Genomic DNA, 14793 nt, shown 5'->3' with positions numbered 1-14793 from the left:
CATTGTGATTACTAACCGTCCAGTAATACTTCTGGTACTCTCCTTCATTTCATTTTTGGTCTTCTAGCATCTTTTTTTTTTTTAATAATGTGGCTATTGTATTCCATTTCTGAAACATTCTTCATTTTATAACTACAGCAGATGGCAGTGATGGCACACTGATCTTTACGTGGTTGGTGGATACTGATTTTTTGGTGGTAAATATACTGGAGTATATTCAGCTGCTTTATGACCATTTTCCAGAGACCATTTTTTATATTCATCATGCATTTGTATTTTGGATCGGAAACACAATTCCACATACACCCTGGAGGTATTTTCTCTGCAATAATGGCTGGGAACTTTGGAATTAGATCCAACCATAATGTAACATTTTTCCACAAATCTCTCCGTTTTGATTTTTGGTTGCACTACCAATTATTTATCTTCAGTCAGATTCTTATTACTTGTCATTGTTGCTTTCAATTGGCCACTGTCATCGAGGCGTTTGTAGTTGTTTATCCAACTTTTAAATTAATTCTCGCCTATACCCTATTGACCATGTAGGCATCTTCCAGAAATTATTGAATATTTCCTGTCTCTCTTTTTGAGAAAGCATCTTTCAAACCGTCGTGCAAGACCATAATGCATAGCATATAACATAGAAACAAACAATGTGTAGCCAAACTGTAAAAAAACATTACACTCTCGATATCAAAATACCATCTTACTTATATGTTACTATAATATACACATAGTTGTTTTTGTGAACCGTGGTTTTTGAACCTTACACATAGCTGTTTTTTATTTTTTGAAATAACTTCGGAGCGAGTTTACCCAACACATAGATCATTTTACTGGCCTATAGAGAAAAAAATAAGGAATGACGTGGTATTTAAAAGTCATTTTTGATAAAAGTGACACATAGATGGTTTTGCTAAAACGGTGACGATATAGACTTACCAAATAAATGCACTATTTGTCATCTGCTTCGCCATTTATTAAAAAAATCAAAACCAAATATTTCACAAAACGTCAGGGTTGTCACAAAACTTACACACGATTATAAAACTGCCATAAAAGAAATAAACTATAAAATCACAATATTCCAGTATTCCACCCGTAAAACAAAGTTAGGTTAGCAATGCAAATATTACAAGACAACTGACTGATATTGTCAACACGTGTGTGTCAACCCTGCTGAGCGACACATATCGGTAACGAGATGAAGCTATTTTAAAACACTGATTTTAAAACAGAAAAATGTTTGTGCAAATACAAAAATATTACACCATGATTCCAAGAGATGTTGCTGTGTTTACCATATGCTTGTATTATTAAAATAATTGTCATTGGATAGTAAAAATAGGTGTCAAAGTGGACCGTATATATACGGTCATTTACTATGGCCGGCACTGCGCCCACGGAATTGTAGACCGTATATATACGGTCGTGGCATCTAACCGGTTAACATAATATGAACATCTCACGATATATATATATGCCGAATAATGCTTATAACAACACTTTGACAGATTGCCATTTATTAGTCTATGGATTGTCCGAATTGGTTTGACGTTTCATGTCAAACCATTTCTGATGGTCCGAGAATGGTTTGATTTTCAATCATACACTGAACCAACCATCAAATCTCAAACCATTGCCGGTCGGCTTTCTACTCATACAATTTGTACGGATATTGTCTATGGTTTAGTTTGATTTTTTTGATTCAGGTTGAAAGATACGAGCCTATCGAAACCTGTTTTGAGTGATTGTGTTACTAAATTAATATTCGTAATGACTGGGGGTTTTTTTTTTAGTTTTCAAATTGCGGCAGCACTTTTTTAAATTACCCCGAATGGATCCGGTTTGTCACGTTGTTCCTAGCATACTTATAATTAAAATGGATGTAAAGCGAAAATGTGATGGAGAACAATCTGATACAGAAGGCAAGCCTTTGTTTGATAAACAGACTAACCATCCAAACAGCCCGGAAGTTCGCACTCATGTAAAGCAAGAGAATGCCGACGTTTCAAGTTGTAATTTCGAGGTTAGTTTTTGGAAAATAATTTCTTTTACAATCAATCACTTTACATTGAGAATAACAACGATAAGTATACTATTATAATAATATGTTGATTTTTTTACAAACTGTCTATGGACATGCCATGATATTAAACTTTGTTACAAAATAGAAATTGTTTACTTATACCTACAATTTGACAGCTACGATAGGTACCTACATCTGTGGTATAGGTTTGGTTATCTACAATTCATGTTAAATATAATTATTACGTATACATTGTTAAATGGATGTTAAGTACATGAACTGAAATTGGTTTTACCGTGATTACAAAATATAATAATGCTTCTTTCAGTATCGTATGGTAGACCTGTCTAAAATTAAATCTGAGACAGATGATCAACAAGCCGTCATCAAGCGCGAGATTATTGAAGATGTTTCACACCCATTATATTATGATGAAGAACCTCAACCTGGTTGTTCGTATTCAGATTATAGGCAAATTGTAAGTATATGTTATAATGTGTACTCTCATATAGAAGGTTTGAATTTGCAATGCATCTTTGAAACTCATTTCGCCAATATTAATTCGTTCCAACTTTAGTGGTTTTAGCTCACTAATATTTTAATAGAATAATTTGTGTAGGTAAGTATATAAATCTTTCGTCACGTAGGTCAAACTGGAGGTTTTATGGTATTTTCAGAGCATAACCCTGGGCATTCCTTAAACGTTGTAGATAATCTATTTATATAATTTTGAAGCCTTATTATCCTTTATATTTATTTTTAACATTTCATGACTGCGTAAAGTATTTTTATTACATAACATCATAAAATAGTATTTTTTTAAACCTCTTGATGTAATTAAGAATATAGTCATATTTTCAGTACAACCATGTGCAGTGGTGTTAAGATTTTTTAGATTTAATAATTTTTAAACGCATTTATAAAACCATTAGTAAAATAATGTTAACATTATATAGTGAAATATTTACGATAAAAAAAATATTTATAATCTCTGTGATCCCAAATTTGACAAGAATTAGGCATTTTATTATTCGAAAAACGGGCACTTAAACATTTAAAGATAATTAAGATTCTGTTTATAAGCTATGTATTTGACCATTCAAATGTGATAAACATCCCACGAATAATGATTGGTTGAACGGTTTACACTACAAACTTTGTTAAATTAATCCGGAATGATCATGTTTAATATTATTATCTAACTAATTTTATTTTAAGTACTACCGGCTATCGATTTTATCAATTTATATTCATGTCACATCATGTCGTCATGAAAACAATCAAAAAAGTGAAAAATCAGGAAAAGCTTTGGGAACAATGAATTTACAATAAAACCGTTGTCATATAAATCAAATAAATGATCTTAGTTCATGAGTTATTATTTATAATTTGTATAGTGTGTAGGTAGGCGTAGTAGGTAAGAACTACATAACAAGTTTACATTTCAATAAATATGTTGCTGTTAATATTATTTATAGAGACAAATTAATTATTGAATTATTTGTAAGGATTGGCAACACTAATTAGTAGTCACACATTGCGGTCCAGCATGTCTGCCAAATGGTCCGCGATCCAACTTCCGGTTTCATTTGTTTTTCGTTCAGTTTGGTTTGTTTTGCTGAATCATAACTTTGATATCAGGAGTTTAACCGTATCTAGGTACCTGTATTATTCTATGATACCGGCAATACAATAATCTCTAGGAGCAATGTGATGTACCCAGGGATAAGTTCTTGGACCCTTCTATGAAATATCCTATTTGATGACCTTCTGTCGATCCCGCTTCCACACGACTACAGTGTTATTGGCAATGTTAATGGCGCACCTATCCTTGAGTCCCAACAGCGTCAATGGTCTCAAGCAAGCTGCTAACGAGGCTTTGCTACCTAATCATAATGATCTGTGGTTTTACTTACAAACGTACTTTTGCACCGAATAAAACAGAATCCACTCTCAAGGATGCAGCCAACCTCAGTTCAAGGTCGCTCACTATCAGTATGGGTAGTACTTTAGTTAAAGTCAAAGATAGGATTACATATCTAGGCATTTTACTGGATGATAAATTATAATTTCTGCACCACGCCAATACATCGGTGGCTAAAGCCAATGCTGTTTAGCATTGGATCTCCTGGCTCACTGGCAGTAATAATTGGGGTCTTAGGTTCAGATCCCTCAAAATAGCTTATGATGCAAACTGTCTGAGTATAGTTGGATATGCCGCCAGCACGTGGTATCATAGATGTAAGTTATTGTCCATCCGGAAAACTCTTCTCAGCGGTCAACGCTCAGCATTACTTACCCTCACTAAGGCTTATAAGACGACTTCTACTGACGCGTTGCCTGTCCTTGCTTGCATTCAAGTCCGTGGTGCCATAACTGCTTTTCTCGGAGGTCTGGAGGCGGAGGTTAGCGCTATCTTAATATCGCCGCCTCCAGGACTTGGATCCATGGGCCGGTGCGCTCGAAAAGTTATTGTACGCGACCTGATGTATGAAACCGAGCCGCGAGCATGGCAGGGGCGATGGACCACCGCTTCCAAAATCAGACAAATGCACTTGTTTTTCCTAATATAAAGTGACGCACGGAGATAACCAGATTGACTCCAGACCATTGCACTTCTAAGTTCTTAACCGGACAAGGTGTTTTGCCTCCAAACTCTATCAGATTGGCCTAATAGAATTTCAGACTTGCTTATGTGACGAATTGCAGGATGCCGATCACATCCTTTCTCAGCCTTTTGCGAGAAGGTCTTTTCTCATCGAGAATTGACCGTAATACATTATATCGAAGTAGGAATCACGCACACTCTAGTGCATGCCAACTAAGGTCATGGGAAGTTGCTCCTGGGAGTCTTTCGGAACAGATTTGAATAGCGCCTAACGTTCATTACGCCACGGTATACGCCTGCATAACGGGTGTGAAAACGTGGTAGAGGGGAAAGCGAGTATCTCCCAGTTCACGCGATTTACTCGAAACCGGAAGTTAAAAACCAATCTGACATGAAACTCATCTCAGTGCCGAATGTACCATAAAAATACCTTTAATTATGCTTCAAATAGAATAATTATCAACACAAATGTTTGCGATAGTGTAATAAAATACTTAAACATTACGAGTACCTAGCTTCAACATAACACTGTAAGTTGCATGCTGGACATCATGCGAGAAGACTTTAAATAAGTATTTTTTCCGAAGGCAGACAAGAGTACGCGATGTGATGCAGCTAAGCTGATGAGATGGAATTGGTCCGGAATATCGTTCGTTGATTTCCCAAATGCAGTCACACATTGGCACCAACTGACAGCAGAAGAAAGAGCTGTTTTAAAAATACATAATAATATTGATAATGTTGTTATTTTCAGAATCGTGAATCCGGTGTGATTAACATAAAGTCTGAGAATGATAACGAGGGAGTCATCAAAGAAGAATTTATTGACAACGGAATCCGCCGAAACATTAATGAGAATCCTCAACGTTGTTCCTCTGTTCCACAATACAAGTCATTAGATCAGGTACGTTTAATTATAAAGGTCGTTTTTTAAGCCCGATGGCACTTTGGTTTGGGGGAATAAAAAAATTTTTTTTTTCATTTTTTCTTGAAAAGATCGGTACTTACTTACTAAAATGGCATTAACATTTTAAAATGATTTCGGGCATATGGATGTAGCCACCGTAGCTAAAGAGCTTTTACCGTTACATAATATTAATAATGTTATTTTCAGAATTGTGAAAACGGTCTTATAAATATAAAGTCTGATAATGTGGGAGTCGTCATCAAAAAAGAATCCTTTGTCAACGCAATCAGCCAAATCAGTAATGAGAATCCTCAACATGGCTGCCCTGATCCAGTAGAACAGGTACGTTCAATAGTCCATCTGTCACTGCGAGTAGTAGTGTTCGTACCTTTTCGGCCGATTTAATATTATTTATAGTAGTAATCGTGTATGTGTATACATATTTCGTATGCATAAAGACGTATTGTAACAAGATCATTTTAATCGTTAACCTACAATTCAAGATTAATCATCGTTTTTGTGAAATTAAGAAAAGTTCAAAAGTGCTTCAAAGTTATATTACAGTATCAATATCGCGATTTATGTGTCAGTGCCTAGTCAGGCCAAAAGTGCTTAATTGACGTCATTACGCTCATTAACATTTAATTAGTATTTACGAAATAACTGAAAGTGTTGATATTGTTTATCGTGTTTTTATTATCTGTCATAAAATTTAAACTATCTACCAATTAAAATTTAAAATGAATACAAAAATGGAATTGGTTCAATTGCTCGCATTATTAAAGTCAGCTGTTGACCGAGTGGAAGCTCTTCAGAATGTAATCGCTACTGGATTGTGTGACAAATGCAGCTGTCACCTGGAGTCCATTTCCTTGGAGCAGCCATCGACTATTACCACTGCTGTACAGCCAATCTCTCCGGTCAGTCCAGTCCCTGCTGTCCGTTCTAGGACAACAGTCATTACAAGGTCGAAAACAAAAAATTTAATCATGAGTAAGCCACCTGTCGCTCCCAGCTGTGCGGAAACAGTTAATGTAGGTAGTGGCTTTACCGGCCACACCGGCCCCTTTCTAAGACAATTTGTCGCAGTCAGCCAGCACTGATGATAAAATATGGACCACGGTGGAAAGCAGCAAACGTCAAAACAACAAGTTTACCAAAGCAGCTGTTAACATTATAGGTACCAAATCAGGCACTGCCTCCTGCTCTGGTATCGAGAAGACAAAATTAATTCACGTTTGGTCGCTTCATCCTGATACTACCGTGGAGGCATTGACTAGTTTTTTAAACGACAGTGTAGCTGGTGTGAAAATATCTGTTCATAAACTTCTAACAAAGAAGAATTATGCTTAATTTAAAGTTGTCGTTCCGGAGTCGGATGTAAACAAATTTATGATACCCGATATTTGGCGTGTTAACTCGGTCGTAAGCGAGTGGCAGTGGAAACGGCCTTCTCGTAGTCCGAAACTGTGACGTCCAAATAATATTAATTCATTTCAGAAGCTAGATATCTATTATCAAAACGTTCGGGGTCTTCGAACTAAGTCCGTTGATCTGCGAAATGCTGTTCTAGCATCTGACTTTACAGTCATATGTCTGAGCGAAACTTGGCTCGACGACTCAGTGTGTGATTCCGAGCTGTTTGATGAAAGATATCTGGTATTTCGTTGTGACCGTAGATTTGGACAGAGAGGTGGTGGCGTTCTCATAGCTGTACGCTCCGAACGAGTGGACAGTATATCTGTTGTTGACTGTCACTTTGCTGCAGCTATTGACGTCGTTATTATTCGATTACGGTGCAATGGGTCATTTTTCACTGTTTGTTGCGTGTATTTTCCACCGCGATCGTCTCGCGATGCATATACTTAATTCGTTCTTTTCATACTTTGAAAACTTGCCAGTTGAAAATTGCATAACCATCATTGGTGATTTCAATTTGTATTCATCCTCGACAAATATCGATCTGGAGTTTGCTCATTTTTTGTCCTGTATGAATCTCAAGCAGTTTTCAGAGATTAGAAATGTAAAATCGCGAATTTTGGACTTAGTTTTGGCGGATTCAGATTGTTGTGTACCGGTACATGCCTGTGCCGACCCACTTATACCTGAAGATGCATATCACCCCGCGCTCTCAATAGATTTGCCATTAAATTCTTTACGGTTCACAAATAGTCGTATTCAACATCATTATGTTGGAAATGGAGACAGTGAATGTATTGAATCGAAGTTTATTAATAATAATTTGTGGAACTTCTTTAAGGGCGACCTATTGCATATGTATTACGAATTTCAGAATGTTGATTGGGAAATTTTATATTCAATTAGTGACGTCAATGCTGCAGTGAAGGTATTTTACCAATGTATATATAACGTATTTGACAAGTCATTCTTTATAAAAAAATCATCGGGCTCTTCGCGCAGCTACCCAAAATGGTTCAATTTTTATTTAATTAAAAACATTCGACTAAAGTACTTGCATCACAAAAAATGGAAGAAATCGAAGTGTCTCAGCGATTATATTTTATTTTCTAATCTGCGTAGGAGTGTGCATCGTTCCATCGGTGCTGCGTATAAGTCATACATTGATGGTATCGGGGGGAAGTTAGCGTCAGATCCTAAATCATTTTGGAATTACGTTAGAAGTACGCGCGACTCTTCTGCTCAATTATCATCTATGTCTCTGAAAGGGAATGTTTTGAGTGGCTCCCAGTCCATTGCTAACGGTTTCGCTCAATATTTTATGTCTGTATATTCTAAAGCTCCTTCGATATTGCCCACACCTCACCCGGATAGTATTTCATCTTCCTGGCCGGTACTAGATATTGGTCTTCTGGATGAGACTGACATGGTGTATGCTTTCTCTCGGCTATATCCAAAATCCTCAGTAGGTCCTGATGGTATCCCCCCTTGGATTTTAAAGGGCTGTCATAAGCTATTAACTGACCCCCTACTATATTTATTTAATCTCAGCCTAAGTACTTCTGTCTTCCCAGATTGTTGGAGCCTAACCCGTATTCGTCCGGTGCACAAAAAAGGCTCGCGCTCTGAAATAATAAATTTTCGCCCGATGGCTGTTCTATCTGCACCAGCTAAGTTATTTGAGTCTATTTTGCATAGATATATTTATAAACATGTAGACGGTCAACTGACTGACGCTCAGCATGGATTTCGATCAGCTCGGTCAACAGTTACAAACCTTATGACGTATACTGAGTACATATCTCATTCGCTGAACGTAAATTGTCAAGTGGACGCAATTTATACAGATATGTCAAAGGCTTTTGATCGGGTAGATCATGATATTCTCATTAACAAATTAAGTGCAGTAGGTGGATCTATAAATTTTATCAACTTTTTCAAATCTTACTTTTCGCATCGCTGTCAATATGTGGAGTATGCAAGGTGTAGATCCGACGTCTTTCAAACTTATTCAGGTGTTCCCCAAGGATCAAATCTTGGTCCAATTATGTTTCTTATATTCATCAATGACATTGTCAATGTTATAAATGGAATCCAGTTTTTACTCTTTGCAGACGATTTAAAATTATATGCGTCAATTCACAGTGAATTAGATTGTCACATATTACAAAATAATCTCAACTCAATTGAAATTTGGGCGAAAAAAAATAAACTCGAATTTAATACTGATAAATGTGTGTGTATTAGCTTTTCGAAATCAAGATCTCCAATTATTTTCAACTACAATATGTCAAATAGATTACTGAACCGTCAATCAGAAATTAAAGACCTTGGCATATTGTTTGACTCACGTTTATCATTTCGCTCGCACATCACTTCTACGGCATTGCGTGCGAGCAAGCTTCTAGGATTCGTCATGAGACAAGCCAAGTCATTCAAGAATCCAACTGTTTTACGTACACTCTATGTGTCGTTAGTACGGAGTATTCTTGAGTATGGCTCCATCATCTGGAGTCCTTATGAAGTTTCCTATAAGCTTGTTTTAGAGCGTGTTCAGAAAAAATTTCTTCGTCATCTCTATTTTAAAGTTTATAATTATTTTCCTTTTGACACCTTCTCAAACGAGTATTTTCCGACTAACTTTCTTCAAGGCATGCTCGCCTTTCATTCTCTTGAAGCTCGTAGGTCACTTCTGCTCTTAAAGCTCTGCTCTCACGTGGTATCATTTTCAATCCCGATATTCTAGAAAATTTAAATTTTTACACACCCGTCAATTACATGCGTGGTCGCAGCCATGACCTATTTTGGGTGAAAGCTGTTTCCTCATGTCAGGCTCACCAGGCACCAATAGCGAGGGCTGTGCGGTATGTCAATGCACTCCCTAGAGATGTAGATATTTTTGGCGATCCATTATATATTCTGTTTTTTAAATTCTATTTTATTGTTTAATTTGTACTTTTTGAATCATTGTTGTTTTCTTAAATTTTATTTCTTTTGTATAAAACTATTTTTGCTTTCTTTTTTTCCTCCACTTTGTTTTTTCTGATTTTCCTAACTGATTACTTGTAATTTTTATTCTAAATGTCATGTTGTGAACGTCCTGAATTAATAATTTGTTATGTACTCAACGTGTCTTTTTCAAATAAATAAATAAAATATTATAAAGGATGTTTTTTAAGCCCGATAGAACCTTTAATTGTAAAAACTTGCACAAGATTATTTTTGATTTTTATTTTAATTCGAAAGAAAGACTTGCATGGTTTTAATATATTTAAATAGTTTAGGGCTAATGGCCACCGCAGCTGTTCTTAACGAAACAAATACTGGACGTCCGATTTAGAGCACTTTTTTCGTGCACTGCTGGTTGTAAATCACGAATAAGAGCGAAGCCGCTGCGTACGCGCTGCTTCGCGAGACCGCTGTATTCCGACTACGAGTGGTAGTAAGTACGCAACCGCGGTGCGTTCTCACTTCCTCTAGCAGTCGGAATACAGCGATCTCGCGACGCAGTGCGTACGTAGCGCCCTTGTGGTTTCGCTCTTACACGAACAGTGTTGGCTTCTGGTGCGTCAATTGTCGGGTTTTTATCGGCAATAATCAGAAACCCCACATGAAATGATCCTTAAATAATTCTTAAAACAATTTAGCGTATTGTCAAATCTGATGACTATAGAGGTCAATAAATGACTAGTTCATTCGTGACGACTGATTTTTAAACTAAATTATGTTAATTTGCTAGCGTTGTTAAAGCGTGATTCTATATATGTTGTTTTATCAGTCTATACTGTTCATAAATGTCAAAAAGTCAGGACAGTGTCATAGATTAGTTTGACACAATATATATTTTATTGATTTTAATATTATTAAATTGAATATGTCAACCCTCTTCTTTTTGTAGATATCTTCTCAGCAATATTTTACACATAATTCACTGGACTTCGTAAGAAAAGATACAGTTGACTATAACTTGACAAATTGACAACAATGAAATCAATAAAATGGAAAATATGATACAGCATTCAGCAATTACTACAGATGAACAAAACATAAAACAAAAAGTAGTAGTAAAAGTAGTTTTTAAGCACATTTATGTGAATTTTGATAATTTGCTAGCGTTGTTCAATCGTGACTCTATTCACGTTGTTTTATCAGCATAGACTGGAGATTAGTTTGACAGTTTAAGCGTTTCGTAAGTTCTATCTAAGCAAAAAACAACCAACCCTTTTAATATTTACCTGACGAAACACTGTATCAATGCTATTTGAGGAATTTTATTGATTTTATTACAATTGAATTGAATATACCAAACCTTTTCTTTTTGTAGATTTCGTCTCAGCAATGTTTCACACATAACCCACTGGATATCGTAAGAAAAGATACCGTTGACAATAACCTGACCAATATCGACATAACACATGCATCTAATAAAGTGAAAAATATAATACAGCATTCAGAGATAACTATAGATTTACAAAACGTAAAAGAGGAAGTTCTGATATCATACTTGCTAAAAGTGGTTCGAATTGTGTTGAGAAGGGTTACATATTCTCCACGGAATTTTATTTGCAAGTATTGTTATGAAGTCTTTGAATCTGGAAATCATCTTAATAGTCATTACATTTCATGCATAAAGCCTCAGCATCTTGGATCATACAAGACGTGTATTGGTGAAACTCCAAATCAATGCAAACTGTGTTTAAAAATTTTTCTTACAATTAGTGATCTCAAAAATCATCAATTGACACATACTGGTGAAAAAACACATCAATGCGATTTGTGTTTAAAAACATTTTCTAGAAGCCAAATCCTTAAAAATCATAAAATGACACATACTGGTGAAAAACCACTTCAGTGCGATGTGTGTTTTAAAAAATTCATACAAAGTAGTTCTCTCAAATCACATAAAATGACACATACCGGTGAAAAGCCACATCAGTGTGATGTTTGTTTGAAAGATTTTAGGCGAATTAGTGAACTCAAAATACATAAAATGACACATACTGGTGAAAAACCACATCAATGCAATGAGTGTTTTAAAAGATTTCCGCAAATTGGTCTTCTCAACAGACATAAAATAACACATACTGATGAAAAACCACATCAGTGTAATGTTTGTTTAAAGGATTTTAGGCACATTGGTCATCTCAAAATACATAAAATGACACATACTGGTGAAAAACCACATCAATGCGATGTGTGTTTAAAAAAATTCACTCAAATCAGTGCTCTCAAAATACATAAAATGAAACACACTGGTGAAAAACCACTACAATGCGATGTGTGTTTCAAAAAGTTCATTGCAAATAAAGTTCTCAATCGACATAAAATGTTACATACCGATGAAAAACAACATCAGTGCGATGTGTGTTTAAAAAAATTTCTGCTTATCAGCTATCTCAAAATCCATAAAATGACACATTCTGGGGAAAAACCACATCAATGCGATGTGTGTTTAAAAAAATTCACTCAAATCAGTGCTCTCAAAATACACAAAATAAAACACACTGGTGAAAAATCACTACAATGCGATGTGTGTTTTGAAAAGTTCATTGCAAATAAAGTTCTCAATCGACATAAAATGTTACATACCGATGAAAAACAACATCAGTGCGATGTGTGTTTTAAAAAATTTCTGCATATTAGTTATCTCAAAATCCATAAAATGACACATTCTGGAGAAAAACCACATCAGTGCGATGTGTGTTTTAAAAAGTTCATAGTAAAAAATGATCTCAAAAGACATAAAATGACACATACTGGTGAAAAACCACATCAGTGCGATATGTGTCTTAAAAAATTCGTACAAAATAGTGCTCTTAAATTACATAAAATGACACATACTGGTGAAAAACCACATCAATGCGATGTGTGTTTTAAAAAGTTCATTTCAAATAGTGATCTCAAAAGACATAAAAAGACACATACTGATGAAAAACCACATCGTGGGACTTGTTTCAAATCTAGTACCCATGAGAACAAATGACAACCTAACCATTGCTATCAGGCATAATTCTCAACCTGACTGATGATTCCACATACGAGTCAGAAAGTACCGCAAGAAAACGATGACGTAATATTCCATACGAAATAATCTGACACGTTTAAATATTATGATTATTTGTAGAGTTTTCATCGTTAAAAATCTCACAGAAAACGACGAGATGCTGTGCCCATCCAAATAATCTAAGAGCGCAATGCAGAAAGATATTTAGGCGCGTACGTCCTCTAACTTTATGGGTCCGATTTCGACGACCTTAGTTCTGTGAGAAAAACATTATTTATTGTTATTAGAATTTCCAAGTAGAAGAGAGATAGGAAATGTGACCGGTTTTTCTTTTTAGAACGGTTGCTTTACGTCTATGGTTCTGCATCGCGCTCTTAGATCATAACTACTGGGTAATCATAACTCTTTTTATAAATTTAGCATTATAAAACATAGCCAGAGAGAATATGTATGTTTTATATTCGTTTGACAGATTGTTGCCTTTTCATTCATTCATTAACCCAACGCCATACTATTAAAAGTTGAAATAAATGTAGCAGTAAAATAACATTTAATTTTCACTGGTAAGGACAACCACCAGATGTTTTACATGCAGATGTTTTGAAGTACATATTATACATATATTTATATAGTGTATAACATGATATATAACATGAACATTATACATGATTTTTATTTTATCGAATATAATTACAGTAGGTAACGATGGTCACAACATTGTAGTTTGATTTGATATACCTAAAATAAGGATTGCGATGCACGAGAAAAAAATGATTATAGTGTTTTAAATGAAAATCCACAGACGAGATTAGGAAATAGTATTCCGATACGCCACATTTTGATGCAGAGTTTTGAATGCGAGTGTCCTACGAAAATCCACACATTATAGATGCGCAATAGTGTGTGTTGAAACCTTCAACAATTACACTAATATTGAATGAGCGTCAATGAATAAACCGAGAGTAGTAAGAACGAAGGACAAGCATATTCTTGACACGTGTTTAAGCTTATCCCATATTCTTTCACACTCAAGATCCTCCAAGAGACTCCACACCAGTTAGGTGTTTCAGTTTCCACTATTTGAGGTATCTGTGAAAAACATAACCATAAAATAAATTTTTATAATAGATGGTATCATTTAACAAATTCACATTTTATAAAAAAAAAAAAATTGTTGTTTTATCTCTGAATTAAATAATATATTCATAATTCGTAGTCATAATTATTGCTCTTTCCAATGTTTTTAAGATACGTATTGATTAGTTAAAACACAAAGTGAATATTTGATTTTTTTCAACTTTCTTAAAAAATATATTTTGATATTTTTATGTTAAATATAATATAGAATGTAATATTCTCAAATCTCGTGTCTTATTTGTTGAATAAAATAAAATTAGTTTATTATCCCATATTTTTGACAAATTTCAGTTCCCATTAAGTCTGTGTTCCCTGATTAGCCCTTATCGACTTATAAAGTTGGCTAGGTATTATATCGGTTTTAATGATATGTATAACATTTATTCTGAAGCTTGGGAAGTCATAATAAGACAGATCGATCACTCCACGAAAAACCTAGTGAAAAGAGGGGCCGGACTGTCTTTTGGATCTATTACGATAATACTGATAAAACTACGAGGAAATTTAATAATAGAATTTCAGAGCACTTGGAAAGGATACGTCAACATTATTTGCGAACCATACATTTTATTAAATACATTTAACATTGAAAAGGATGTAAATATTATTTTACAGTCATACGGGTGAAAATAAATATTTCTACCAAGAAATATTTGAAATATTAAAATCATAGAGCATAGTTACAAAGT

General features: G+C 34.9%; 1 protein-coding gene across 1 annotated transcript; it reads left to right on the top strand.

Moving 5' to 3' along the window:
- The first annotated feature begins 1837 nt into the window (after positions 1 to 1837).
- LOC147074183 (uncharacterized) lies at positions 1838 to 13984 on the top strand. The gene is made up of 5 exons (XM_085943695.1): positions 1838 to 2029; positions 2358 to 2507; positions 5392 to 5541; positions 5752 to 5886; positions 11288 to 13984. The coding sequence occupies exons 1-5, from the start codon at positions 1838 to 1840 to the stop codon at positions 12944 to 12946; spliced, it is 2286 nt and encodes a 761-aa protein (XP_085799821.1). The 3' UTR covers positions 12947 to 13984.
- Positions 13985 to 14793: the final 809 nt, after the last annotated feature.

This window comes from Rhyacophila brunnea, unplaced genomic scaffold, assembly GCF_057557595.1.
Source record: "Rhyacophila brunnea isolate RB1 unplaced genomic scaffold, BYU_Rbru_1.0 scaffold_16, whole genome shotgun sequence".
NCBI classification, from domain to species: Eukaryota; Metazoa; Arthropoda; class Insecta; order Trichoptera; family Rhyacophilidae; genus Rhyacophila; species Rhyacophila brunnea.
Note: the sequence above shows the minus strand (reverse complement) of the source record. Positions and strands in the feature narration are given on the sequence as shown.

What these genes read in the sequence shown, in the direction of transcription:
- LOC147074183 (XM_085943695.1), top strand. Translation starts at nt 1,838, where the DNA reads ATGGATCCGGTTTGTCACGTTGTTCCTAGCATACTTATAATTAAAATG. An exon ending in ATTCAGATTATAGGCAAATT is followed by an intron (nt 2,508 to 5,391) that starts GTAAGTATATGT and finishes TGTTATTTTCAG; the next exon opens with AATCGTGAATCCGGTGTGAT. An exon ending in GCCCTGATCCAGTAGAACAG is followed by an intron (nt 5,887 to 11,287) that starts GTACGTTCAATA and finishes TTCTTTTTGTAG; the next exon opens with ATTTCGTCTCAGCAATGTTT.